The following is a 26506-nucleotide window of genomic DNA, read 5'->3' on the forward strand; positions in this document are numbered from 1 at the left end:
GACCCTGAGCCAGAAAATCCAGCAAAACCCTTCCCAGATTCCTGATGCACAAAAGCTGTATGAGACAGTTCGATGCTCAGTGCCTGGAACAGTGCCTGGCGCAGAGTAAGAGCTCCAGATGATGGCCATTATTGTGAGAATCCAGCGGACCTGGAGGTGCCTGGGTGGCTCAGTCAGTTAAGCATCCAACTCTTGGTTTCCTCTCAGGACATGACCTCAGGATTGTGAGATCGAGCCCTGCATCTGGCTCATGCTGGGCGTGGAATTTGCTTAAGATGCTCTCTCTCCCTCTTCCTCTGTTCCCCCCCCCCAAGGCGCGCACCCGCTCTCTCTCTAAAAAAAAAAAAAAAAAAGAATCTAGCAGATCTGGTTCATGTTGGAGCTGGATTGGTTTCCCACCTGTTTTCCTGCCTGCTTGTCACCCACCCTGCCTGCGACCTCCCTCTCCACTGGGTAAATAGTAATTACATCCTATATATTATATATACAGTATATATGTATAACAAGAGAGCCCCTCCAGGCTTCTCCCCTCCCTTCAGGATAAAATTCTAGGTCCTCCATGCAGCCTACAGGCCCCCCTCCCTGCTTGAAAGTCCACATTTAGCCACAAAGAACCATGAACTGTTCATACTCACTAATAGGCTCCAGACGGGGTGCACAGACCCCCAAACAAAGCTTTGGAGGTCAAGTAGAAAACATTAGAACGCCTATATTTTATAATCTCCATTTTTTTTGGTGTCTTTGTTAAAGAATATCTTTACGTAATAGGGGCGCTTGGTTGGCTCAGGGGGTGGAGCATGTGACTCCTGATCTCAGGGTCACGAGTTCAAGCCCCACCTTGCGTGTGGAGCCGACTTTAGGGGAAAAAAAAAAGTGCTAGCCAAGAGGATGCTCAACCTTCCAATTTACAGTGCAGATTCCTAGGAACCCCCAGACTACAGGCTGCTGCCGGACTCCTAGGGACCAGTAACCTCTATTTTTAACAAGCATCTTCCCCTTCGCCCAACTACCTGCTCCTTTGGCTGTGGTACACAGTAGGTGGCCCAGTGACTCGTTAGCCTACCCCATGCCAGGTGCTACTGCCCGCTCTACCCGGGTCTCGAATCCTGGCAGACACACACAACCAAGATGTAGCCACTGTATCATCCCATTTTACAGAGGAGTAAACTGAGGTTCAGAAAGGAGACATAGCCGCGTAAGAGACTCAGAGCGAGCAGCGGACCCAGGTCCTAATTAGTGTCCGATTCCTGAGGGAGGGGAGGAAAGAGAGCGATGAAGATGGGGGAGCGCGAGCCCAAGGGGGCACGGAGATTCGCGGCGGCCTTCCGATGCGGCCCCGCCCCCACAAGGGACGTGAAGACGCGGACCCCGCGCAGCGTGGGGACATGTGACCGACTGCAGAGGCCGCGCCGCCTCCACCGCCCGAGGTCCGCGCGCTCCGCCGCAGGGTGCAGACCCCTGGCGCCCGCCCGGGTCTGGGGCGCAAGAGCAGAGGCGGAGCCGGGGCGGAGCCAGAGCGCCCCGTCCACCCCGTCACCCCCCGCAAACGAAAGCGAAAGAGGGGGCCGGGAAGGAAGGGCGGGGCCGCCCGGAGGCCCCGCCCCCTGCCCTGCGCGGCTGCTGGACCCGCGGGCGCGCCCAGGTAGGGGGCTCCGAGCGCGCAGTGCGGACCCTCGCGGGAACCTGCGCCGCCGCCACCATGTCTCAAGAAGGTGTGGAGGTAGGAGATGGCCTCGGCTGAGCCGGGGGGCTCGCGAGAGGCGCCGGGGAGGGGCCGGGGGTACGGAGGGGGCTTCGCAGTTTCTGGGGACTCCATCCGAAGCCCAAACCTTCCCCCAGGCTGGCACTCGCCCCCCTCGGAAAGGAGAATGACCGCCACATCTCCCAGAGTGAGATGCGGCCTTCTCGAGGAAAAGCGGGGGCTGCAGGGTCAAGGGTCAGAGGCCAGGGGTTACCTGGTCGGCCTCCTCCCTTAGCCTGGAACGCTCTCCCCAGTCCGCTCCCTCCCCCAGTGCCCCGTGGGGACTTTGGCTTTTTACTGGAAATGCCGTAGAGAGATGGGGGGGGGGGGGCAAAACCAAGGGTCAAGTTCGGGCTGGGAGAAGGATGCCCAGAGATGGAGGAGGGGCAATCGCTCCACTCCTTACCCGATCGGAACCCCCCTTTGCCCACCCAAGCTGGAGAAAAGCGTCCGGCGCCTCCGGGAGAAGTTTCATGGGAAGGTATCCTCCAAGAAGGCGGGGACTCTGATGAGGAAATTTGGCAGCGACCACACGGGAGTGGGGCGCTCCATCGTGTACGGTGAGCCAGCTGGGGTCCCCGGCCCTGGTAGGGGTTGGGAGCGGGGAGCGCGCAGAGGAGGTGTGGTCTGCGTTAAGGGTAGGAAGAGGCGCTGAGATCATCTCCTGAGAAGGGTCTATATAGGGGCTCTGGGGGACCCTGAAACTCCCATAAGATCCTTCAAGGACCTTTTACTTACACTTACTCTTGCCACCAGGGGTAAAACAGAAAGATGGACAGGAACTGAGTAATGACCTGGATGCCCAGGTAAACTGCCCCCCATCCCCTCAAAGGATGGGGTAGCTGGGGAGGGGGAACAGAAGGGACCTGGCGTATCCGTGATGAGCCCCTTCTGTGCACCACCAGTCCCCAGTTCATGATCCCCATTCACTTACTCACCTTTCAGTCATGTATCCGACCAGGGAGCCTGCAAACTGTAGGCACTCTTTACATGTTGATGGTATTAAGTGGGAGAGAGAGACACGAAACTAGGCAGTGAAACAAATCAGGATTAGTGTCACTATAGAGGACCCCTGGAGGTCAGGAAAGGCTTCCTGGAAGGGCTGGTGCCAGGTCTTCAAGGCTGAGGAGAAGTGATCCTGGGAAGTGGGGGTGTTGGACAGAGTCTTCCTGGAAGAGGGAACAGAGTGAGCAAAGGAACATGCAGACAGGCTAGGATAAACAGGAAATGGGGGAAGAGAGGGGGGCAGGGGGGCCCATGTGATAATTGAATGAATGAATGAATGAATGAATGAATGAATGAATGAAAGGCTTTGAGGCACAGGTGCAACATTGCTACTTTACCCCTTAAATGACTTTGGTGGCCAGCGCACTGTGGATTTCACCTGCCTGAAAGGCCCCTCCCATAGTTGCTAAAGAGTATAATAAGGTATGTATTGTATTCTTTACATTTACACATGTAAAGGGTATGATAAAGATAATGGGAGGCGCGCCTGGCTGGCTCAGTCCAGGGAGCACGCGACTCTCTCAGGGTCAGAGTTCCAGCCCCATGTTTGGTGTGCAGCCTACTTAAAATAAAAATAATAATAATAGGAAAATGAGCACTCCCCCTGCAGTGGGGTTTCCTTGAATTTCATCCCCATACTGATCCGTTGGACAGGTCCTATTACTTATCATGTCCATTTTACAGACAAGGGAACTGAGAGAGTGGTGAAGTTACTTGCCAGGATCACAGAGCAAGCAGGTGGCAGCTGGGATTTAAACCATGGCGCGGCTCTGAGATGCCCCTCATTAGGGATGCAGGGGGAGTGGTTTGGCTGCGCTCCACTTGCATCTATCTGAATCCAGAGCCCAAGCACTTAGCCTGAAGCAGCATAGGCTCAAAGAGGCAACCGGTCACAATGCCACCAAGTGTGTGGCATTTACCAGCAGGAAGGGAGCATGCGGTCCAAGCCTGTTTCAGCCATGCTCACTCAGGGTGATCTGGGGCAATCCCTCTCCCAGCTCAGCCTCGGTTTCTCTGTCTGAGCAGTGGGGATAATAGGTGTGCCCCCCACTCAAGGCAACTGTGAGGATAACTGAGGTCACGCCCCTAGCCCTCTATAAGCTCCTCCTGAGTTAGGGACTCCCTACTCAGATGGGGTCAGTAGCCTGCCTCCCCGTCTCGGAGCCCACCCCAACAAATAATAGTAAAAAGAGGTCTGATCGGCATCCCCAGTTTCTGCCCCTGATGTCTCCACCCAGGACCCACCAGAGGACATGAAGCAGGACCAGGACATCCAGGTGAGTCCAGGGTGAGGGATAGGGGCAGGTGGAGTGAGGAGGATGTCCACGGGGGAGAGTGGAGGGCATCCATGGGTGAAGAGGGGAGACATATATGTAGAGGGAAGAGGGCTGATGTGTGTTTATGTTTGCGGAGGAGGCATGACCACCCTTTTGTCCCCATCGTACAGGATGTGGCGACCTCCCTCCTGCCACTGACAGAAGCCAACCTCCGCATGTTCCAGCGTGCCCAGGAAGACCTCATTCCCGCCGTGGATCGGCAGTTTGCCTGCTCCTCCTGTGACCACGTCTGGTGGCGGCGCGTACCCCCAGCGGAAGGAGGTGACAACCCAATCCCCCTCCGTATCCACACCTCTGACCTAAGACTATCATATTAACCCCTGAGAGCCCAGCCCCTGACCTGTAGTCTCAGAGCTCCACCTCCGTCTCAGACCCCATCCCTCCGACTCTCCAGCTCCACCCTTACCCCAGAGCATGACCTCTGACTCCGCAGTTTGACAGCTACCACAGAAAGCAAACCTGACCCCAAAACCACAATCCCAAGTCTGGATTCGGAACCCCCTGATCAGTGGTATGCTTCTGGTAAATGCTGAGTAGCCCAGCTAGTGCAGGGAGGTGGCGGGAGAACCCCCGATTTTTAGTGTTTGCCAATTTCCGTGGGTACCTATTCCCACTGTGGCCAGTATTGAGCTCCTGAGGTGCCCCTCTGACAGCGAGCCTCCTCCCCACTCTACACACCCAGGTGTCCCGGTGCAGGAAATGCCGAAAGCGCTATGAGCCGGTGCCCTGTGACAAGATGTGGGGTGTTGCTGAGTTCCACTGCCCGAGGTGTCGGCACAACTTCCGGTGAGGGTGCTGACCCCCACCCCACCCTCCCCCCTACCCTACCCACCCCTGCCCTGCCCCCACCCTGGCCCAGGCCTTACCTTTGGACCCTCACAACCCTGCCCGCCCCCCCAGGGGCTGGGCACAGATGGGGTCCTCATCCCCCTGCTACGGGTGCGGCTTCCCCGTGTATCCAACACGGATCCTCCCTCCACGCTGGGACCGGGACACCGACCGCCGCAGCACCCACACCCACTCCTGCTCAGCTGCCGATTGCTACAACCGGCGAGGTGAGGGCCTGGCATGTCCCCCGTGACCTCCCCCCACTTGGGGCAGTTTACTTGACCTTGACTCCTACGACATCCGCCTCTAGGGCCTCACATACCAAGGTCCCTGCCTGTTTCTTCCACGTGCCTCCTGAGGCCTCGGTCCCCAGAGCCACTTAGCTCATCCCGTGGCATCAGCCCTCCTTTCGCATCTTCCATGGCCGCCCCCAGTCTCCGTGGCCTACAACACCAGGCCACCCAAGACCCTGCCCCTCCTAATATCCACCCAATATCCATCAGCCACATTCTGTGGTCTTGCCCCGGAGGCTCAGTGGTTTTACCCCAGTGTTTCGTGGCCTCAGCCTCTGCCCCTGTGGTCTCTGTGTTCTTGGTTCCTGTGTTGTGTCCTGTAGTCTCAAGTGATGCCCACGTCCCTGGGTCTGTCGTGGCTTCAACACCTGGGACTTCCATCTCTGAGTTTCCTGTAGCTCGGGCCCCAGCCCCTCCCCTCTTCAGAGCGCCCCATGGCTGCAGCCCCTTTGCCCCCAGAGTCTTAAGTGGCCTCAAGCTCCACGGCCTCAGAACATCTCCCTCCCCAGAGCCCCACATGCCTGGGACGTCGTGCGCACACCCCAAGAGCCGGAAGCAGAACCACCTGCCCCAAGTCCTGCACCCCAGCAACCCCCACATCAGCAGTGGCTCCACTGTGGCCACCTGCCTGAGCCAGGGGGGCCTCCTGGAAGACCTGGACAACCTCATCCTGGAGGACCTAAAGGAGGAGCTGGAGGAGGAAGAGGAGGAGGAGGAGGAGGGCGGGCACGGGGAGTGACCCCTGACGGGCAGATGCAAACCAGACACGCTCTGTGGAGATTTTGTGCTGTTATAAAATTTGAGCTCAAACTGAGATCTAGACGCCCTTGGGGAGCCATTTGGGTCTGAGATAATCGGCAGGGGGATTCCCGGGTCCCGTTTTCAGGGCCCTGGGGAGCAAAGCAAAAACAGGACGGGCTGTGGGGCGTGGCCCACATTAAGTGTCAAAGCAGGTGTGGCCAGGACAACTTAGGCTCCTGCTGACAAACATCCCCTGGGACCTGGGGGACAGATGGACAGATGGTCACAGCCTCAGGGGCCGGATCAGCATGGCAGCCTTCTTGAGAGAGTAAGCCCCGCCACGAAACTCGGCCCAGTAGACACCATCTTGGTACCGGCTGCGGTAATGGCCACCGTGGTGCCACACGCCATTGAGGTTCGAGTGGGCACAGGCATGGTACCACCAGCCTCCCCGCTGGTACAGGGCACAGTTACCTGAGGAGAGAGAAAAACCCATATCCTGTCACCAAAATAAAAGCCTCTACCACTACCTCACTAGGGCAAGGCTTTTGTCAGGCATCCCCTGGTCCTTCTCACTCTTACTGAATATAACCTTGATCTCCTCTCCAGAGTAACAGCCCTGGCCCCCATTTTCTTTTTTATAGTAATAGCTTTAATTCCTTCCCTATCGCCCTTCCAAAGTACAAGTTACACCTTTTCCATCCTTTCTGGAAACGAGGAGCTCTACCTTTACTGGGGGAAAAAATCTTACCTACTTTCTTTCTAGAATAAGACTCCAAGCTCTCCCTACCTTTCACCAGAATAGGAATCTTGACTCTTTGACTCTATTAGGAAGGAATTTGCCTCATTAAAGAAGGAATCTAGGCTCTCCATCCCCTCACCAGAATAAAAGTCCTCTCCTCTGTTCTCTTGCTTACCCTGATCCTTGCCAGAGGGAAGTCTCACCCCACTCCTTTTCATTCTTTTCCTTCCTTCCTTAGGAGTCCCACCTCCTCTGTCCCTACTCCCCACCAGAATAAGAGCTCTCCTTACCAGAATAGGAGTCTCGGTCCCTATCCACGGTGCTGAAAGGCTTGTCATTGTGCCAGGAAAGAGAGTCTCCAGCATCTCCATGGTACTGGCCAAGCCGAAGGCGATAGTGGTCGCTCTCAGGCTCCAAAGAGAAACCATCATAATGGGCACGTGCCCCACGCCCTCCCCAGTCCTCCAGAAGCACCAGTAACTCATGGTCCCCACGGCTGGTCAGCTGATGCACAGGTTCCAGGCCCAGCCAGTATTCCCCATCAGGCTGCCCAAAGCCCACCTGGCAGGACAGGGAAGTCAGAAGGTCAGAAGCAGGTCCCCTACCATCCGCCCAGCCCTGCCCCTACCCACCTGCACCCACCTTGTAGTGCTGCCAGGTGGTGAAGAAGTTAACAGAGCCATCTTGCCGCCTCTGGATCACAGTCCAGCCTCCACCCTCCAGCTGCTGCTCACACCACACTGACACTACATGCCGGCCCAGTCGCAGCTCATACACGCCGCTCTGCCCATGGCCCGCCTGGTGGGCCTCTGCACAATCCTGCCATGGACCTGTGGATACAGCGATGGGGAAGACACAACCTGGACCAACCAACCCCTTACTGGGATAGAAGTCCTGATTCTCATCCCCTCACCGAAATAGCAATCCTGTCGCTTCCATTCTCTGACCAAAATAAGAGCCCCAATATCCGTTTCCTTACATGAGTTAAGACTAGTTCATTCTTTTCTCACTACAGCAAATGTGGAGCCTGGGGTACTTAAATCCTGGTTCTACAATCGCACCAGAATAGAAATCCTGAACACGACACTATGAACTAGCTTAAATGCTTACCAATAAGCAGTCCTAAATTCCCTGTCCCCCGATCAAAGGAAAAGTACCTCCTTTCCTGTTTTCATACCACAGTAAGAATTTTGGTCTTTATCAGAATGAGAGCCATAGCTCCTTGTTCCATCACCAGAATAAAAGCATCATTTTCTCCAGTCTCCTCACCATGAGAGAAACCTGCCATTAAAATCCTTGCTCCTCTTTCCCTCTATCCACACTGCACTGGGAATCCCCTAGCTCCTCACGCCCTCAACAGTCCTGCCCTCATCTTACCTGTTGGCTTGGTGGGGACAGCAGAGTGCCCTGCGGGCAGGGGAGAGGCCAAGGGCCCCTGCTGTCTCAGGGTCTGGTCTCTCTGGGGCTCTGGAGCTGGGTGTAGCTTCCTGCTGGTGTCATTAATGCCACCCACCAGACTGACAGGAACCACAGGCACCAGGGGTGGTGGCAGGACCTGGGGTGACCAAGAGACTCAGATGTGATTGCAATAGCCTTCAGTTGAAAAAAGACACTGGGCCCCTAAATCCCCCAACACCCAGATGGGTGGGAGATCAGGCACAGGCATGTCCCAGCCCTGGAACTGATACTCCCCAAAGCCTAACTCTGGCTGTCAAGAGCAGAGCTGGGCCTAAATTCCCACTCCGGTGTTCACAGCTGAACTGATCTGTGCCTCTGACACTCCTTTTCTGTAAAGTAGGGATAATGAGAGTACCTCCAACAATGAGTATTAACATAGAATCCTCCCAACAGCCCTGTAAGTTGTGGGTTGTCACAGAGCAACAATCTTATGCAAAATTAGGGCCAGCCATGTTCCAGAATTAAGGATAACATGGCAGCAGTTAGAAAGAGTAACACAGGGCAGGTATTTATATCGCGTAACACCTCCATAACATGGGTCTTTGGTCTTTACATAGTAATATGCTTAATTACAGGCTCTACGAATATTTATACCAAGTGGATAAGTAAAGGTTTTAAGTAGCCACCAGTCGCGTTCTGACCCAAATGAGCTGTGGGAGGAGAGGTAGGAATCTGGTTTTTGGAGCTTTTCGGATTTCAAAGCTGCGGATCAGAGATCGCGCGTGGGGTCGCTGGGGTCTCCTGTTACAAATGCTGCACACAGGAAGTGACTACGATTCCCGGCGAGCTTAGAGGTTACCTGCTGCTGCCCGCCGGTGCCCCCCGGGCACAGGCGCTCCAGGCGGGCGATGAGGCCACTCTGCTGGGTGACCAGCTGCGCCAGCTCCCGGAACTTGACATCCAGCTGGTGGAAGCGGGCGGCGGCGCGCTGCGCCTCCGCTGACACGTTGAGCACGCGCTCCCCAAGCAGCGCCAGCAGCGCAGCGGGCTCCGCCCCTGGGCCTGGCACCGCCCCTGGGCCTGGCACCGCCCCCGGGCCTGGCACCGCCCCCGGGCCTGGCACCGCCCCCGGGCCTGGCACCGCCTCGTGCTGCAGCTGCGCGCGCAACTGGCCCAGGCGCGCGCTCAAGCCGCGGCTCTCTTTGCGCAGCGCGCGCACCTCTCCCGCCACGGCGCCGTCGGCCGCCGCCAGCCGCTGAAGTTCGCGCAGCAGCTCCTCGTGGCGGCCCACGCGCATGCGCAGCGCCGCCACCTCGCTGGCGTTCACAGCCTCCGCGGCCGGGCGTGCGGCTGACGGCCCGCTCCAGCACACGGCGCCCGTGAACTTCTGCTGCGGCAGCACGAAGGTGTAGGTGCAGCGCGGGGCCCCCGCCCGCGCCCACGTCGCACCCAGCAGGAGCAGCAGCTGCAGCGTGCGCAGCGGAGGCGCCGACATGGCAGACCTGCAGGCAGAAGACGAACGCGAAGGAGGCGAGAGCCGGGAGCCTAGCCTGGGTCCCCAGCTCTCAGGCTGGGCCAAACCTGCGTTGCTCCAGGTCCACACAGGCTCGCTCTCCCCCCACCCCAGCCCCTCCGCTCCCCCGCCCACAGGCTGGAAATGCCCTAATGGGATCCCACCCTGGCCTCTCCATTGAGTTTCAGGTGCCCTGCGGGACAGCATGTCGTGCATTCATTCAACAAGTGCACACTGAGTGCTTGCTGTGTGCCAGCCTCACTTCTAGGAATACCGTAGGGAACAAAACACAAAAATTCCTGCCCTGATGGGCAAGGAACAAAGTAAATAAACTATAGGAATTAAGACAGTGTATTAGACGGTGCTAAGATAGCAGTAAAACAGCGGAGGGATGTGGGGATCTGGGCCCTGGCAATTTGAAAGGAAGGAAGACCTCCTGGAGGAGGTGACATTTGCACAAACACCTGAAGGAGGTGAGGGAGGAAGTAATGCGGATGTCTGAGGGTGAAGAGCATCCCTGCCAGGGGAACACCAAATGCAAAGGCCCTGAGGCTGGATGGTTCCTGATGTATTAAAGGAACTTCTGGGAGGCTGGAGCAGAAGCAGAGGGAGAATGGGTGGGAAGAGGTGAGGTGGGGTGAGAGGTAAGTCTCACCAACTCAGTCTAGCAGCAGACACCCCATCTCCCACATCCTCAGTCAAAACCCCAGAATCATCCCTGTCTCCTCTCTTTTCATAGCAGATTCAACCTATCAGCCAGGCCTGTCAGCTCTTCTGTTTAGACCCCGAATTCCTCCACATCCCCCACAATCATCACCCTCCAACGTGATTCCAGCTCAAGACACCATCTGGATTTCCTTAAAGCAGCTGCCCCCCAGGGCTCCAGTTGTTCATCGTCAACCTCTGGTCTGTTTCTCCCACAGCTGCCAGAGTCAGCCGTGTCTCTCCCTTTCCTAGAACCCTTCATGGCCCCCAACTCACTCAGAGCAAAAGCCCAAGTCTTCCTATGCTCCACAAGGCCCTGCATCCTCTTCCCGTCCCCTCCTTGCCTTCTTCTCCCTCCCACTCACCCTTCACGTCACTGTTCCAGGCACACTGACCTCCTTGCGAGTCCTTAAACACACCAGGGACAGTCCTGCCTCAGGGCCTTTGCCCTTGCTGTCTCCTCACCCTAGAACATTCTTCCCAGAATGTTTTTTTTAAGATTTTATTTATTTATTTGACACAGAGGGAGAGAAAGAGAGGAGTCACAAGTAGGCAGAATGGCAGACAGAGGGAGAGAGAGAAGCAGACTCCCCCCTGAGCAGGGAGCCCAACGCAGGGCTCGAATCCAGGACTCTGGGATCATGACCAGAGCCGAAGGCAGATGCTTAACAGACTGAGCCACCCAGGCTCCCCGTCTTCCCAGAATTTTAACATGGCTCCCTCTCTCTCCTTATTCAGAAGCCCTCCCTCCCAACCCCATTTAGCCTTGCTCCTCCTGGGCACTCCCTATCACAGTCCAACTTTTTCATTTTAGCATATGTCACTCTCCGAAATTGCCTCATTTGTTTGCCATTGTTTATTATTTGAATTCCTCCACCGAAACATCAGCTCTCAGAGGCTGAGTCTGGGTTTTGTTCAGTGCCTGGTGCCACCCACACGGCCCTCAACACCCACATTCCCCAGGTCGGCCCCTCCCGAGTGTTTTCCCCGGCTTACATAGGTGAGCTCCTACAAGTATCTCACTTGATGACATGTACTGAGGCCACCTACCCTGGCCCCCATTGCCTTTAGTCTTGGAGTTTGCCCACCTGCAGCCTCTCAGACAAGGACATACATGCCTCTCACATACACTTGCCCGCACTCAGGACATGTCTCACATGTCCACACATCACCTCCATACGGCCCAAGTTCCACGATGTCCAAAGCCAGGACATCCTGGTGGCCACACAGGTTCATTGCCCTGGGGTCTTCATTGTCACGCACATTGCCTTGTTCACACATTCAGCAAGCACTCCTTTAGTGACTGTTGTGTGCCGAGAGCTGTTCCAGGTAATGGGGACACAGCCATGATCAACACAGACAAAAAAAAATCCCTGCCCTCACAGAGTCAACATCCCGGTGGGGAAGCAGATGGTGGGTAGGTCAGAGGGTGTTAAGTGTTTAGGAGAACATTCAAGTAAGGAAGGGGGTGGGAGTCCGGGATGAGGGGCCATTTTAAACAGAGGGGGTCAGGACTCACTAAGATGACACTTGAGCAAAGACCTGAAGAAAGAGAGAAGGGTAAGAGCATTCCAGGCAGAGGGAACAGCAAGTGTGAAGGCCCTGAGCTAAGAGCTTGCTTGATGTGCCCAGGGAATACCAGGGAGGCCTGTAAAACAGGAACAGAGTGAGCAAGGGGGAGAGCGGGAGGAGGTGAGGGCAGGGAGGGAACGGGGCAAAATGGGCAGGGCTTCATGGGCCCTCAACAGGACCTGGGCTTTTACTCTGAGGTGGAACCAGAGGCTTCTGAGCTGGAGAAAGGCATGTTCACTCTCATACTTGCACAGCAAGCAGGAGCTCTCCTTGCCGCCTCCTGGAAGACACCAGGCTTCCCACAAAGGGATGGACCACACACCCTGGATCTAGGACTGTGTGTGTGCGACATCTCCCGCCTTCCAAGATTTCAACCTGGGGTAAGAAGGAGGCCTGGGAAGCCCGGGTCTCCAAACAGCCAAAAATCAGCCTCCACCTGCCCTCCCTACCCTCCTGCCCTCCTGCCCTCTCACCTCTCAGGAACAAGACCCTGAGTCTGGCAAGGCTCGAAGCAGACACAAGAAGTCCCAGGAGGAGCCGGGGTCCAGCAGGAGCCTCTAAGTGAGGATGGGGAGAGGCTGGTGGGAGAGCAGGGAGGAGGAGGCTTGGTAACCACCCCCTGTCCCCCCAGAGCCTGGGATTAGAACTGTGGTGCTGAGTCCAGGAGCTCCAACTGTAAATATTTAGCATTTCCCGCATGAGAACAGAGGCAGAATTGCCAGATCCCCCTGCCCAGGCCAGCAGAGCCTGATAACACAGGTCAGCGTTCCGGACGTTCCCCCCACAGCAGAGCACAGAGCGTGGGAGGCTGCAGGCCCCAGGAGGCCAGAGGAATTCCAGCCTCAAAAGACACACACACACCACAGGGAAAGACGTTGACAGCAGACATCAGCAGCACCTGCTGCATCAGGCATGACTCTCCACTCCACACCTTTGATCTCAGTTAGTCTTCGAAACCTGAGCTGGTTTCTTCTGTATGCAGCTGCATTTCACAGCAGGGAAAACTGAGCCTGAGAGAGGGTGAGGACTTGTCCGCAGTCACACGGCTGGACAATGATGGGACTCAGCCCAGGTAACTCGGCTCCGGCATTCACACACGTATAACCATAACCCTCACACACACCCAGGCGCCCATAACAGTGTGGACACAAAGACGCACGCGGATAGCCAATGAGACATGCAAACCGCTGCACAGAGCCGCAAAGATAGCCAGATGGAATGTGTGTGTGCGGTGGTGTGTGTGCGTGTGTGTGTGCGTGTGTGTGTGCGTGTGTGCATGCGGATTTGCCTGGCATGGGCACATAGAAAGACACAACTGGAAACACAGCAGAGCTTCCTGGCAGCAACTGTGTGTTCAAAATATGGCTGCACACACACACGGCACGACTTCCAGGAAAATACCCTGTGGGTGAAGTACATCTGTTCTGTGTGTCAGACACATACACACCGGCACACACAGAGGTGCTAAGTAGGTGAACCCCTGGCACCCGCCCACCCGCCCACCACGGAGCACAGGTTCCCATTTGTCTCCCACACACAGCGTCACATCCTCAGGCCAAATCATGCAGGGACAAAAAACAGGCGGAAGTAACCATGCAGTCATTTCTCAGAGAAACAAAGAGACTCACACAAGCCCCCCAGAGCCCGGACTAGGGTCTCCACCTGCACAAAGACCTCACCGACCTGCAGACACACTCTCAGGGAGCAGTCTCCTTCGCCCAGTTCCTACCGTCCTGAACTCGTAACCCGAGTGGACTCCCCAGGCTGAAAGAGGAAATGGTCGTCCCAGATCTGAGAGAGGCTGCCAGGCTGGGCTCCAGGCCTGGGCTGGGGCCCCCCCAACACTGGGCCCCTTGGCCCCCCACCCGCAGCCCCCTCCAGCTTCCTCCATTGGCAGCATAGAAGAAACCTCATAAGTCATAGAGAGGGACTGACAGAAGGGAGAGAGAGTCCAAGAGACAGAGGAGGGAGAGTCATGGGGGAGATGGACAGAGACAGGGGGAGTCAGGAAGAGGGATGAGAAGAGAGAAATGGGGATAGAAACAGAGACAGGAGAGATCAAAACTTGAAGGCGATGAGAGACAATTGATGGCAGAGACAAAGTTGGGGCAGAGGGAGACAGAGATAGGAAGAAGACAGGAATGGGGAGGGAAAGACAGAGGGGGGAAGAGAGGAAAGAATTGGGGAGGAGAATCAGGACAGGGAAGCAAATGGGGGAGGGGAGACAGCTGAGGGAGGGGAAGCATATGGGGGAAGGAAACCAATGGCACAAGGAGAGACGTTGGGGGTGTCCCTTTCCCCCACCCCAAGGTTCTGGGGAAGAAGCCAGAGGCCTGAGGCCAAGACTGGGGCTTTGAGCGGAAACAGGGAGGAGGTGAGTTATTCACAAAGCGCCCGCCTTGCCCTAAGTTTCCAGAAGGTGATGTGGAGTTTCCATCTGTCAGCTGCAGACAGGGCCTCCGGGGAAGACAGCTGGCCCTCAGAAGCTGGGGGCCCACATGCCTAACTGCCATGCTCTACCCATTTCTCTGGTTGTTCCCCAAGGGCCTGGTGCTGCTGTGCCACGCATTGTGCATACAACCTCTTTTTAAATTCGCGGCTCAGAGGAGACATGATTACCATCCTTCCTTTAGGATACTTGTGGGAGGGAACTTTGGAATGGATAAAGTGGCTCTCAAATTCGCCCAGCTGGCGCAAATGGGCCAAGGTAGGATTCGAACCCACGGTTCATTTCTCTTCCCTGAGACTCTGGTCTTGCCTGGTTTCCGTAGAAACAAGCACCAGGTGTTTCCATAGCGACCCCTCCGTGGATTCCGGCCCGCCGCCACCTGGTGCGCATGCCCATCTGGTGACGTCACCGCGCGTGCCGCCTCACGTGATCACCTCGCCGGCGCCGGAAGTAAGCGGCGCAACGCCGGAAGCACAAGGCAGAGGGGTCCTGCTGGAGGAGTCGGCGGCATGGGGCAGTCGGGGAGGGTGAGGCACGGCGGCCGGGGGGTCGGGGGATCGGGGGGGCGGACGGGGCTGGGGGGGGTCCCCCCGGCGGCCGTGGCGTTGACCGCTCGTCTTTCGCCCTCGCAGTCCCGGCACCAGAAGCGTGCGCGCGCCCAGGCTCAGCTCCGCAACCTCGAGGCCTATGCCGCGCAGCCGCACTCGTTCGTGTTCGCGCGGGGTCGCGCGGGTCGCGGAGTCCGGCAGCTCAGCCTGGACCTGCGTCGGGTCATGGAGCCCCTGACCGCCACCCGCCTGCAGGTCTGCACCACCCAGCCCACCTCCATCAGCTATGGGCCCCGTCTTCGCGGTTGCGGAGGTGGCTTCAGTCTCGGCTAAAGGAAGGGACCTTTATGGGGAGCATCGTCCCTGCCGCTCAGGGATTTGTGGGGTAGAAGCGAGGGCGCGCAGATGAACGCACTCAGCGGGGGTCGTGGCTGGATGCCTGAGTCTGGTGGTTAAGGGATTCAAGTTAGCAAAGTTAGGGTGGAAACTTGCTCAAAGGCCTGGAGGAAGGTAATTAACCTTGCAGGGCCCAGTTGGTTCACCTGCAGATTGGGTGATGCACGGTAAACAAGGGACAAATTCAAGTCTGATCAGTTTTAGAGGGCGGGCTCATTCCACTCCCCTCTCTTCTCTTTCTCGAAAAATTAAGTGCAAGAAAAGGCATAACAGCTTCAGCTTATAGTCTTTGCTCAAGAAGAGATATTTATGATCCCCCCATTTTGTTTTTGCAATTCTCAGATACGAAAGAAAAACACTCTGAAGGATTGTGTGGCAGTGGCTGGCCCCCTTGGGGTCACACACTTCTTGATCTTGAGTAAAACGGAGACCAACATCTACTTTGTGAGTTAATACCCACAGCCCTCATCTTCACCCTGCCCTGTTCCTCCCCCAACTCTCATGATGAACCCATATGCCTCTGAGTTGCCATGATTCTGGCTTCAAAGTAAACGCTCTGAAGAGATGAAGCAGAGGTTCCCACTCCCTGCTCCCTAGCTGGACGCCTTGACTCTCACCAGTCCTTTTTTTCTGTAGAAGCTGATGCGCCTCCCAGGAGGCCCCACCTTGACCTTTCGAATCAACAAGGTAAGGATCAGAGGTGGTAGGAGGGCTGTGTTGGGTAGAGGATGGGTTTGGGACAGTGCCAACCACGTGTCCTCACGTGTCCTGCAGTACACATTAGTGCGTGACGTCATCTCCTCATTGCGCCGCCACCGCATGCACGAGCAGCAGTTTGCCCACCCACCCCTCCTGGTGCTCAACAGTTTTGGCCCCCATGGCATGCACGTGAAGCTCATGGCCACCATGTTCCAGAACCTGTTCCCCTCCATCAATGTGCACAAGGTGAGCTGAGCCTGGGGTGGTGGCAGATGAGGGGGGCTGGGGCAGATGGTCCAGTAGGTCCCACACATAGGCCCTCAGGTTGTTTGCTCAGTCTTCACCTCCCAGCACTGAGGCTGAGAGCTCCAGTTCCTGAGGGCCAGTCTCATTCATATGTTCCATGACACTGGGTCAGAGGCTCCCCTACGAGCTGCCTTACTCAGATGGAAAATAATGCTGATGGTCCTTTATTTCTGGAGTGTGCATTGACTGTTGGTCTAAGCAGCGTGGTGTTGTGACTCCATTTTACAGATAGAGAAACAGGCTTATAGGTGAAGTCTAGTCTGAGGTTAGATACAGGGGGTAGAACTGGATTTTTTTTTTCTTTTTAAGCATGAAATGCCTTTTTTTTTTTAAGTTTTTTTTTTAATTTAATAGACTAGGAGCGGGGGGGAGGGGCAGAGAGAGAGGGAGAAGCAGACTCCCCACTGAGCAGGAAGCCTGGGGTCATGACCTGAGCGGGAGGCAGATGCTTAACCCGACTGAGCCACCCAGGTGCCCCAGGACTGGATTTTTTAAACTTTTTAACTGGTCTGGTTCCAGAGCCCCAGTTCCTAATTCCTGGCACCAGGTCTCAAATTAGGCTGTTAGATGCCGATCATCAGGGAGTCTGGTGTGGATAGCTTAAGTGGGCCTCCGAACCAGGATTTCAAGCCAGTGCCCCAGCCAGTCCATCAGTCCCCACAGCGCTAGCAGCATCCCACACCCCCTTGCTGGGAGGTTTCTGGAGTATGGCCATGGCCTGGCCTTGGTGGGTTTCTGGCACACGGGGAAGCCTGCGTGTGGTTCACGTGGTTCGGTGCCCCCGCCTGTCCCTTCCAGGTGAACCTAAACGCCATCAAGCGCTGCCTTCTCATCAATTACAATCCCGACTCGCAGGAGCTCGATTTCCGTCATTAGTGAGTACGGGGCCAGTGGAGCGGGGGGCTTTCCGGTGCGGCTGATGACAGCACTCCGGCTGAGGCTCTGTGATTGCTCAGTCTCAAAGTAAACGCTCTGACGCACTGTGCAAAGGGTAGGCGGGTAGAGCTGGTCTCTAGTCTCATGACTCCTAACCCCTCTGCACTCCCTGGCTTCGGCAGTAGCATCAAAGTCGTTCCTGTGGGCGCAAGTCGTGGGATGAAGAAGCTTCTACAGGAGAAGTTTCCCAACATGAGCCGTCTGCAGGACATCAGCGAGCTGTTGGCCACGTGAGGGGGGCACTGGGTGGGAGATCACTGCAGTCTCGGGACCCCGGAGCTGTTTCAGGAGCCTGCGATCCCCTGCTGACCTTGCTGTGTCCTCTGCACAGGGGCGCCGGGCTGTCGGAGAGCGAGGCCGAGCCCGACGGCGAGCACAACATTACAGAGCTGCCCCAGGCTGTGGCGGGGCGCGGCAACATGCGGGCCCAGCAGAGCGCCGTGCGGCTCACTGAGGTGAGGCCCAGCCCCGGGGCAGGCCCGGCGGTGGAGGTGACTTCTGGCAGCCCCCAGCCCTGAGGAAGAGCTGACACTTGCCCTCGTCTCTGCAGATTGGGCCTCGGATGACGCTGCAGCTCATCAAAATCCAGGAAGGCGTGGGGGAGGGGAACGTGCTGTTCCACAGTTTCGGTGAGAACGGGGCTGCGAACCACGCGCTGGAAGTCTGAGGCCCGCAGAGGGGGGTCACACCAGACACACTTGGATCGTGGTGACCTGTCTCTTCCTCCTCAGTGCACAAGACAGAGGAGGAGCTGCAGGCCATCCTGGCAGCCAAGGAGGAGAAGCTGCGGCTCAAGGCCCAGAGGCAGGACCAGCAGGCCCAGAACATCCAGCGCAAGCGGGAGCAGCGGGAGGCACACAAGTGTGTGGCAGTGGGCTGTGCTGGCGAGGCAGGGTCCCGGGTGCAGGCTGCCACCCTCACTGCCACCCCTTTCCAGGAAGAAGAGCCTGGCAGGCATGAAGCGGGCACGGGCAGGGGCCGATGGGGATAGCGATGCTGAGGATCCCGGTGTCACCCCAGAGACAGAGGGGGCTGGCCAGCAGGAGGAAGAGGAGGACGAAGCCGAGTATTTCCGCCAGGCGGTGGGAGAGGAGCCCGATGAGGGTATGTGGCAGGGGTTGGTGCAGCTGGGAACCTTGGGCTTGTCCCCGTGCCCTGGTGGCCTTGACGCCGTCTCTCCCCACAGACATGTTCCCGAAGGCAGCCAAACGAAGACGGCCTGCTGGGCCCCCAGGCAAGAAGCAGCGAGGAAAGGAACGGAGGCCAGGCACGGACTATAGGCCTCCAAAGGCCAAGGGCAGGCCCCAGCGGGGCCAGGCCAAGCTGGGCCGCAGAGGAGCTGCCTGGGACCGCAGGCGAGGCCAAGCACGGCCACCTAAGAAAGCAGGGTGAGGCCAAGCTAGAGCATCGGTTGGAATGCCCCAAATTGGGGCCCACAAGACTCTGCCTTGGGCTTCCGCCTGGACCTCCAGGTGCAGGCCTGGGTTTCCTTTCATAAAGGAGTTGTTTCCCCAACCTCCCACTGTGGTAAATGCCTGATTTCCCATAAATCTGAGTCTGCATTTGGAATGGGGCGATGTGGAGTTGTGTGTGTGAAGCCCAGAGAGGCTCGGGGCCAGGAGTCTCCAGGAACTGGACAGGGTTCTGCCCCCAGCCTGTGCTCATTTCCCCCATGCTGAGCGGTGGGAGTGCGGGGCCTCTTTCACAGGTGAAGCTGATGGGCAGATTTGGCCCTGGGCCACCCCACAGCACCCCCCAGGGTTACTTCCAAGCCTGTAACTGGCCCGCTCTGGAGCGCAGCGTGTGAAGAGGAAGGAAACCAGGGGGTGGTGGAAGCCGAGCTGGTCCTGGCTGTGGGTGGAGCTGCTGGCACTGAGGGGAGGAGGGTGGAGCTGTGGGGAAAGGAGGAGCCAGCCAGGGCTCTGGTTAACTCGCACTGGGGACTAGCACGGTGTGGGCAGTGGACCCAGAGGTCGGGCACGCGGGCCATGGCTGCCGCCACCTCAGGTGAGGAGCAGACGCTGCCGGGGCCGTTGAGCCAGGCGGAGGTCCCGGGGCCTAGCACATGCAGCTCACCCCGCCCAGGACTGGGGAGAGGGGGGCTGGCGTGCAGGAGGTGGAGGGGAGGGAGTTAATCACGCCTGGACAGGGACTTCCTCCCAGAGCAGAGATGGGATGGGGAGGCAGAAGTGTGGCGGGGCAGGCAGTCTGGGGTGGGGGAGGGGTGCTGCATCTCGCGCGGAGCCAGTGGCACGGAGCCTGCCGGACAGACCTGCCTGACAGACCGGGAACAGGCTGTTTCCCCGCAGTTGAGGCGGAGTTGGTACGTGGAAGGGAATCCGGGCCGATCCCTGCTGTCCCCCACACTCCTAGTCCCTGGCCTTGTTCTGGACACTGGGAAGCCAGTGGCGGGGCACTCCCTGCCCCCAGATGTCCTGGGGGTGGGGTTTCCTTGACAGCGGTCAGATGGAAGTATGGGCTTTGCAGAAATTGGGGACCGGGTGCCCTCGCAATGTTAGAGGGATCAGAACGGGCCTCTCGGGGCTAGAGACCAGGAGGTGAGTGGGGGCTGGTGATTTAGGCAGAGAGAATCCTTGCAAAGGCCCTGAGGTGGAATGTGCCTTAAGGAAGAGCCAGAAAGCCCGAGTGGGAAGGACCGTAGGGAGTGAGTCACCGAGAGCCTGAGATGAGAGGGAGCGTTCGCTCCTGGGGCGCCTCAGTGGGAGAAGCAAGCACGGCCTTTTCCTGCCAGTGAGGAGGGAGCCACAAGGTCATGGAGTAGAGGAATGCGACCTGACTCAGGTGTCCCTAGGCACCCTGGGGAGGCAGTGAGGAGAACAGGTAGGGATGAGGTCCGGAACTGGGAGGCTGTGCCCGATTCTGAAGGTGGTGGCAGTGAGACTTGCTGATCCAAGTCTTGGAGGAGGGCCATTGGGGGTTGCCCCCCGCCCAGGACTGGTGGTTCCGGGTTATCACTGCTGGCTTACATGTGTCCTGCGAAGGCAGTGACCCACCCTTCTTGAGGGTTCAGGACGCCGAGCAAGCTTAGTCACTATCACATGAAGACTGCAGGCTTCTGACCTTTCTGGGCTGGATTTCCTCTGTGAAAAGTGTGGCTGGTGCCGGCTCCTGGTAATGGAAGGGACTGAGAAAGAGTGCCCCCAGAGGGTTTAGGTGACCAGGCACGCGGCAGGTGCTCTGAAGGCAGCGAGAGCCACGAGGAGGGACAGCGCTCACGCCGTGACCCCATCTGCCCACAGGTGCTAAGTCCTGCCCAGCCAACTTCTCGGCGGCCGTTGATCGCATCCTCAGTGGCTTCCAGGAAGACTTTCTGTGGCCCCTGCTGGTGGCTGAGTTCCTGGTGGCCGTGGCCAGCAACGGCCTGGCCCTCTACCGCTTTGGCACACGGGAGCAGCGCCCGTGGCACCCAGCCGTGGTCTTCTCGGCCCAGCTGGCCATCAGCGACCTGCTCTACGGCCTGACGCTGCTCCCGCTGGCTGCCTACTTCTACCCGCCCAAGAACTGGCAGTACGGGGAGCTCGCCTGCCGCCTGGAGCGCTTCCTCTTCACCTGCAACCTGCTGGGCAGTGTCGTCTTCCTCACCTGCATCAGCCTAAACCGCTACCTGGGCACCGTGCACCCCTTCTTCACCCGCAGCAGCCTGCGGCCCAAGCACGCCTGGGCCGTCAGCGCCGCTGGCTGGACACTGGCAGCCCTGCTGGCCGCACCGACGCTCCGCTTCTCCCACCTGAAGAGGCCGCTGGAGGCAGGCGGCTGTACCTCGGTCAGGCCCGAGGCCTGCACCAAGTGCCTGGGGACCGCGGATGACCACCAGCTCGAGGCCTACAGAGCCTACAGCTTGGTGCTGGCGGTGCTGGGCTGCGGCCTGCCGCTGGTGCTTACCCTGGGGGCCTACGGCGCCCTCGGGCGGGCCGTGCTGCGCAGCCATGGCATGACGGCGGCCGAGAAGCTGCGTGTGGCAGCGCTGGTGGCCAGCGGCCTGGCCCTCTATGCCAGTTCCTACGTGCCCTACTATGTCACACAGGTGCTCAACGTGTACGCCCGGCAGCGCTGGAGGGCCCGCTGCCCGGCCTTTGCCAGCGTGCACGAGGCCACGGCAGCCCTGGATCAGAGGACTTACGTGAGCTACCAGGCCATGCGCGGCCTCATGCCCGTGGCCATCTGCGTCCACCCACTGCTTTACATGGCGGTGGCCCCCAGCCTGGGCTGCTGCCACCAGAGCTGCCTCGGCTGCAGGGGGAGCCGAACTCCAGAGGATGCTGGGAGCTCTGGGCAAGTCCTGCCCCTCAATGTCATGGCTACTCCCCAAACCTTGGGGCCCTAGGCCCGAGGCCACAACCTGACATTCTGAACTGCTACCTCCTCACCACAAGGCACTGGGGCTAGCAAAATGGGGGCCGAGAGCCCAGGAGGCCCCTGGCCCTGGGCCACCAACGGGCCCTGAACCGCCAACAGGCCCCAAATCACCGCTGCTTCCCTTACAGAAAGACCCACTGGGGGACCGGCGAGTGCCCAGGCCACAGCAGCTGAATTTCTGCCCACAGCACTGACCCGGGGAGGGCTGGCCCCACTAGCCACAGAGCAAGCGACATCTGTGAATAATGTGAATAAACGAGACAGCATGTGACAACTGGAGCCTTTTTATTGCTGAGAGCCCCTGCTCTCGGGGGCTACCTTCTATGGCCATGGGGTCCTGTGGCTGGGGCCGAACAGCAGCAGCAAAGGTGGCAACTGGCTTAGTTGGTTGATGGCCTGAAGAGAGAGAGAGACAGGTGGTGAGGACAGCAAGTGTGAGGGCTCCAGGCCCTGAAGGGAATCCCGAGACCCCCTGCCACATACAACTGGGGCCTCTGTGACAATGGGGGGGGGGGCAGGGCACACAGAGCCAGATAAGCAGTCGGCCCCTCCTCAAGAAGAAAAAGATAGTAAATAACCTGTACCTCAGAACAGGCTGGGGGACTATTAAACCCATGTGGGGCCCAAGGTCAACCCGAGTGTTGGCTGTGAAAGGGGGGGGGATGCAAGGGTGTGGCAGAGGTCTTACTTGGCCCACTCAACATTGAGGATGAGGTGGTCGTATCCAAAGCCGGACACCCCAGCAATTGCGCGGGCGGCATCCTCCCGCCGGTGGAAGCTGATGAAGGCAAAGCCCTGGAGGAGGGGGGTGGAGTCAGAGGCCCTCAGGGCACAATCAGGACAGGTGACCCCGTCCCCAACCCCCATGGCCACCAGCCCACCTTGGACTGGCCAGTGGTCTTGTCCTTCGCCAAATAGATGCGCGAGATGGAGCCAAAGGGCCGGAAGAGCTCCTGCAGGTCAGTCTCACGAGTGTCCTCTGACAGGTTGGTGACACGGATAGTGGCGTTGTCGTCGGCTAGACAGGCAAGGAGCAGCAACTTGTAGAGAACAGCCCTAACCAGGTCCTGAACAAAGGACAATCATGGGCTAAGGGGTGCCCACCCGCCACTCACCTCTGCGGTTGGGCTGCATGGACTCCCCACGGCGGCTGGCCCCGTCCCGCAGGCTCGGTGGCACGTACTTGCCCGTTTTGTTCTGGGCGGCCTGCACAGGCTCCAGCTCTGGGGACCAAAGCAGCTGGGTCAGGCCGCACTCTGGCACAGAGGAGGGACAGATCCACCCCAGGATGCTGGCAGCTCTGGCCCTGAGCCAGGCCAGGGACCACCTATGAAGCCACAGGCATTTGGTGGTTCCAAGGCCCGCCGGCCGCAGCGACATAAAGGTCACATCCAGGAAGTGAGAGCAAGAACCCACGGGTCGATGCAATCCAAGGCAACACAGGGCTGAGGTCTAGAACGCTCAGCTTCCCAACACACAGGAACACGGCAGGGACAGGTGACAGGCGTGCTGTGCACCAAGTCACAGGTGTTAGAACTGTCCAGACTCAACCCACTATCAACAAATCACACCAAAGGACAAGGACACGGACTGCGGTCACGTGCGAGTCTGCAGTGTGCACACGTGTGCACACACACCAGCCTCCAGGGCTGAGGGCACGTCTATGGCAGACAGACGCGGCACGCTCAAGTCTGGTCACAGGGTCTGCAGCACAATCACAGCTGGCGAGTCTAAAACGCACGCAGCGTAGACACACAGGCGTGCAAAGGAATGGTACGCCAGGGCCCGACACGGAACGGTGGGTGGCATTACCACAGTCATGGCACCAACCAGGCCAGTCTCACTCTCACACCAACAGGCCACAGCCACAGCCTTGCAGTGCTGGTGCCAACGTGAGAGATGACAACTTCCCGACATGGACAGCCCGTCACAGCAGGTGAAGACCAAGGTCTCTCCCGGAGGCGCACACAATCCCCCCCCCGCCCCGCCATGGCCTGCCACCGCATCCCAGGCCCGGGCACCTCCGGGCAGCTTCTCCTTCTCGCCCGTGGACAGGCCCAGCTGCTCTGCCAACTCCTTCTGCATGGGGCCCAGCGTGTCCTTGTAGGGGCAGCGGGTAGTCCAGTGGTCGCCCTTGCAGATGCGGCAGGACACGATCTTCTGGCCCTTGAGCTTGTTCATCGGGTCCTCCTCTTCCTGGCAGTTCAGATCCTGGGTGGGCAGTGAGCAGAAGCTCAGCGTGAGGTTGCCATGCCCCAGTCACCACCGTCATGGCCACCGGCCCTGCCCTGTTACCCCACTCACCTCTTTGCTAGTGATGAACGTCATGGACACATCATCGCTGACCGTGGTGGTGGCCACGTTGGGCCCTGGTGGGTCAAACTCTGAGTTCCCAAACTTCTTCCAGTTCTGGGCTCAGAGTGGGATGGGACAGGTAAGGGCAAGCGGGATCCCCCTCCACTGGCACCCCAGACCTACGGTAGCCCCCTTCAGGGTGCCCGAGCCTTGAACCACATTCTTCACCCTCCCAAAATGCCCTCCATAGCGGTGACAATGACAGTTCCTGTTCCTAGCGGGTCCCACTCCTAGCACATGCCAGCTCTTAGATTCATGCCAGCTCAGTAAGCGGGGACGGCTCCCGGCCCCAAGTTCCAGAAGAGAGAACGAAGCCTAGGAGGAAACAGCCCCACAGCTAATCATTCCTGGGGGACCCATGACAGTAGGTGAGCCAGCTCCCACAAGGAAGTGATGCCCAGGGGTGTGTAGGGGTCACCCAGACTGTGAGGGCCTTGAGCTAAAACAACCTCTATAAAATGGGAACCACAAATGCCCCTCACCTCTCAGGACAGCTAGGGGGAGCGGATGAGAGAACACTCCCTGCAAAGCACTTGGCACTGGAGTCTAGCACAGAGGAGTGCACAGAAAATTGTGCCAAATGCATTTATGGCTATCACTCCTTCCTAAGCACACAGCCCACTTAAATGGGAGCTCCTATGACCACCTGAGGGGAGGGCTTGGCTCTGTTCCTCCTGGTAAACAAACGGAAAGGAGTTAATAAGAATCTAAGCCCACCCAATTTCTGCACGCTGAACTTTTCAGTACCCCCAGTAGAGCACCAACGCCCCCTGACCTCAGCTGTGCTCCAACATGATAGGGACAAAGAGTTAAACCTCACTTCTCAAAATAAAGGTATCAGAAAAAAAGGATTCCTAACTCCTCTGAATCAGCCCTGGGAGAGTCCCCAAGACAAGGGGAGAAGGGTCTCACCTTCCTCCTTGCGACAGCTTTTGAGGCCTTCCGCGTCTCAATTCTGAAGGTGCGGACAATCTGTGGAAGGGAGGGGACAGGCTGGGACTTCCTGTGTCTCAAGGCTCCTGGGGCCAACCAACCCAACCCACACACCATCTCCTCCCCGCCCAAGTGCCCCCAAGCCCAGGGGCACCCACCTCCTCCTCCCGCCTCACCTTGAACTTCTTGCCATCCTCATCTATCTTGTACTCTGTCACTGTCTTTATGTTTCCATTGATGACCTCCTTGGGGGGCGGTAGTGGAGCTGGGAGAGAGAAGAGGTGAGGGAACTGAGCCCTGGGGAATGGAGACCAGGAGGGAATGCCGCTGGGGAGAGGCAGCCCCGAATGGAGCAGACGTTGTCACTCACCTCCCGGGAGTAACTCAGGTTCTGGGCTGGTGTCCCCAGTGGCCAGAGGAATCCCTTTGAGGAGCTCGCTGGTGACACATTTGTCTAGGAAAGGGAGTGCGGGGAGGAGGGGTGAGCTGGAGGAGCAGGAGCTCCCAAGCTAAAATGATGGGACCTTGGGGATGGGCCGAGGAAGGCGGGACCAAGGGTGAGGACTGGCGAAGAAGTGCCCTGGGACAGCCCTGCCAGGACGCGGAGCTGTAGTAACCTCGAGCAATGGCAAAGATGAAAGCAGCCCATAAAGATATCCGGCGCCAGTGTAAAAGCAGGAGGCAGGCTGTTACAACTTCCGCCCCGCAGCAGCTGTGAGGACTTGGGCGGTGGCATGGGAGGGGAGGGACTGGCCAGCGAGTATCTGGAATTGGCGATAGGCTGGCCCGGAGGGAGGATGGCGCAGGGCAGAGGGCCGTGAAGGCGGATGCGGGATTGGACGGCGGTGCCAACGTTGGAGCAGGCGGCAGTGACCGGTCTGGAGAACTGGCTGCGGTGACCTGGGAAGACCCGGCATACTCACCGTCCTCACCCTCCTCCTCCACCTGGTCGGCCCAGCTGGGCTTCGAACTGCAAAGACAAGTTTGCGGAGGGGAAGGCTGGGTCAGCGAAGCCAGGCCCCCGCCGTCCCGACGCACCCAGGCCCCGTGATACCCCCCAGAACCCCCAAACCGCTTCCCAGGGTTCGCTCCGCGACCCCCAACTCACTCAAAATCTCCAGTCGGCATTTCCAAACCTTCTCCACGCAGCACAAGCCCGGGCCAGAGGCCGGAAGTGAGGGGAGGATGAGACTTCCTGTGCCGCCGCCTAGAGCAGCCCTGCAGCAGCGCCCACAGCGCCCCCTGCGGACGGAGGTGGAGGTGCCGGCTGTGGGGGCTGCTGGGCACTGGTACTGGGGCTGAGCAGAGGCGCGTTCCATTTACCTTTTAGAAAAATTAAAAATGTACTAATAACAGTAAACATCTCTTTTTGAAAGCTTACTATACGCCAGGCGCTGTGAGGAGGAAATTATCATTTTCGTTTTGCAGCTGAAGAAATGAAGGCTGGTCTTCCTAGTCTGAGAAGAGTTTTCCTTTTTTTTTTTTTTTTTTAATAAGATTTTATTTATTGATTTGACACAGAAAGAGAAAGAGCACAAGCAGGGGGAGCGGCAGACAGAGGGAGAGGGAGGAGCGGGGGCTCCCTGGGACCACGACCTGAGCAGAAGACAGACGCTTAACCAACTGAGCCAC

At 58.1% G+C, this 26506-nt stretch overlaps 4 protein-coding genes and 2 non-coding genes across 9 annotated transcripts; 4 read left to right on the plus strand and 2 right to left on the minus strand.

The window, feature by feature from the left end:
* Positions 1-1395: 1395 nt before the first annotated feature.
* On the plus strand, positions 1396-6474 carry SHFL (shiftless antiviral inhibitor of ribosomal frameshifting). The gene is given in 9 exon segments (XM_026481353.4): positions 1396-1720; positions 2178-2301; positions 2498-2547; positions 3985-4023; positions 4194-4328; positions 4330-4344; positions 4766-4869; positions 4984-5138; positions 5714-6474. Coding segments are annotated over 9 exon segments (873 nt in total). The 5' UTR covers positions 1396-1699; the 3' UTR covers positions 5944-6474.
* Positions 5979-12555, minus strand: ANGPTL6 (angiopoietin like 6). Its single transcript, XM_026481352.4, has 6 exons — positions 12349-12555; positions 8945-9587; positions 8065-8242; positions 7330-7517; positions 6978-7248; positions 5979-6419 (listed from the first exon to the last, which is right to left on the minus strand). The coding sequence occupies exons 2-6, from the start codon at positions 9578-9580 to the stop codon at positions 6229-6231; spliced, it is 1464 nt and encodes a 487-aa protein (XP_026337137.3). The 5' UTR covers positions 9581-9587; positions 12349-12555; the 3' UTR covers positions 5979-6228.
* Positions 12556-14771: 2216 nt separating this feature from the next.
* On the plus strand, positions 14772-21857 carry P2RY11 (purinergic receptor P2Y11). Of its 4 annotated transcripts, none has more exons than XM_026481355.4 (13): positions 14772-14851; positions 14957-15127; positions 15611-15712; positions 15905-15955; positions 16043-16213; positions 17072-17148; positions 17332-17439; positions 17541-17664; positions 17760-17838; positions 17941-18070; positions 18147-18313; positions 18396-18597; positions 20470-21857. In XM_026481355.4, the coding sequence occupies exons 1-13, from the start codon at positions 14834-14836 to the stop codon at positions 20474-20476; spliced, it is 1407 nt and encodes a 468-aa protein (XP_026337140.3). In that variant the 5' UTR covers positions 14772-14833; the 3' UTR covers positions 20477-21857. The 4 variants fall into 4 exon arrangements, with proteins under 4 accessions (XP_026337140.3, XP_026337142.3, XP_057167497.1 ...); XM_026481357.4 differs by having other exon boundaries at positions 18396-18476; XM_057311514.1 differs by lacking the exons at positions 14772-14851; positions 14957-15127; positions 15611-15712; ... (5 more) ...; positions 17760-17838; positions 17941-18070.
* On the plus strand, positions 15758-15844 carry LOC113243044 (small nucleolar RNA SNORD105). The gene has a single exon (XR_003312063.3). It is a non-coding gene; the product is annotated as a small nucleolar RNA SNORD105 (small nucleolar RNA).
* On the plus strand, positions 17180-17259 carry LOC113243046 (small nucleolar RNA U105B). The gene has a single exon (XR_003312064.1). It is a non-coding gene; the product is annotated as a small nucleolar RNA U105B (small nucleolar RNA).
* EIF3G (eukaryotic translation initiation factor 3 subunit G) lies at positions 21855-26075 on the minus strand. The gene is made up of 11 exons (XM_026481358.4): positions 25983-26075; positions 25798-25844; positions 25245-25328; positions 25051-25139; positions 24854-24913; positions 23891-23995; positions 23608-23797; positions 22702-22809; positions 22468-22604; positions 22275-22381; positions 21855-21982 (listed from the first exon to the last, which is right to left on the minus strand). The coding sequence occupies exons 1-11, from the start codon at positions 26000-26002 to the stop codon at positions 21967-21969; spliced, it is 963 nt and encodes a 320-aa protein (XP_026337143.1). The 5' UTR covers positions 26003-26075; the 3' UTR covers positions 21855-21966.
* Positions 26076-26506: the final 431 nt, after the last annotated feature.

Source organism: Ursus arctos, unplaced genomic scaffold (assembly GCF_023065955.2).
Source record: "Ursus arctos isolate Adak ecotype North America unplaced genomic scaffold, UrsArc2.0 scaffold_14, whole genome shotgun sequence".
NCBI lineage: Eukaryota > Metazoa > Chordata > Mammalia > Carnivora > Ursidae > Ursus > Ursus arctos.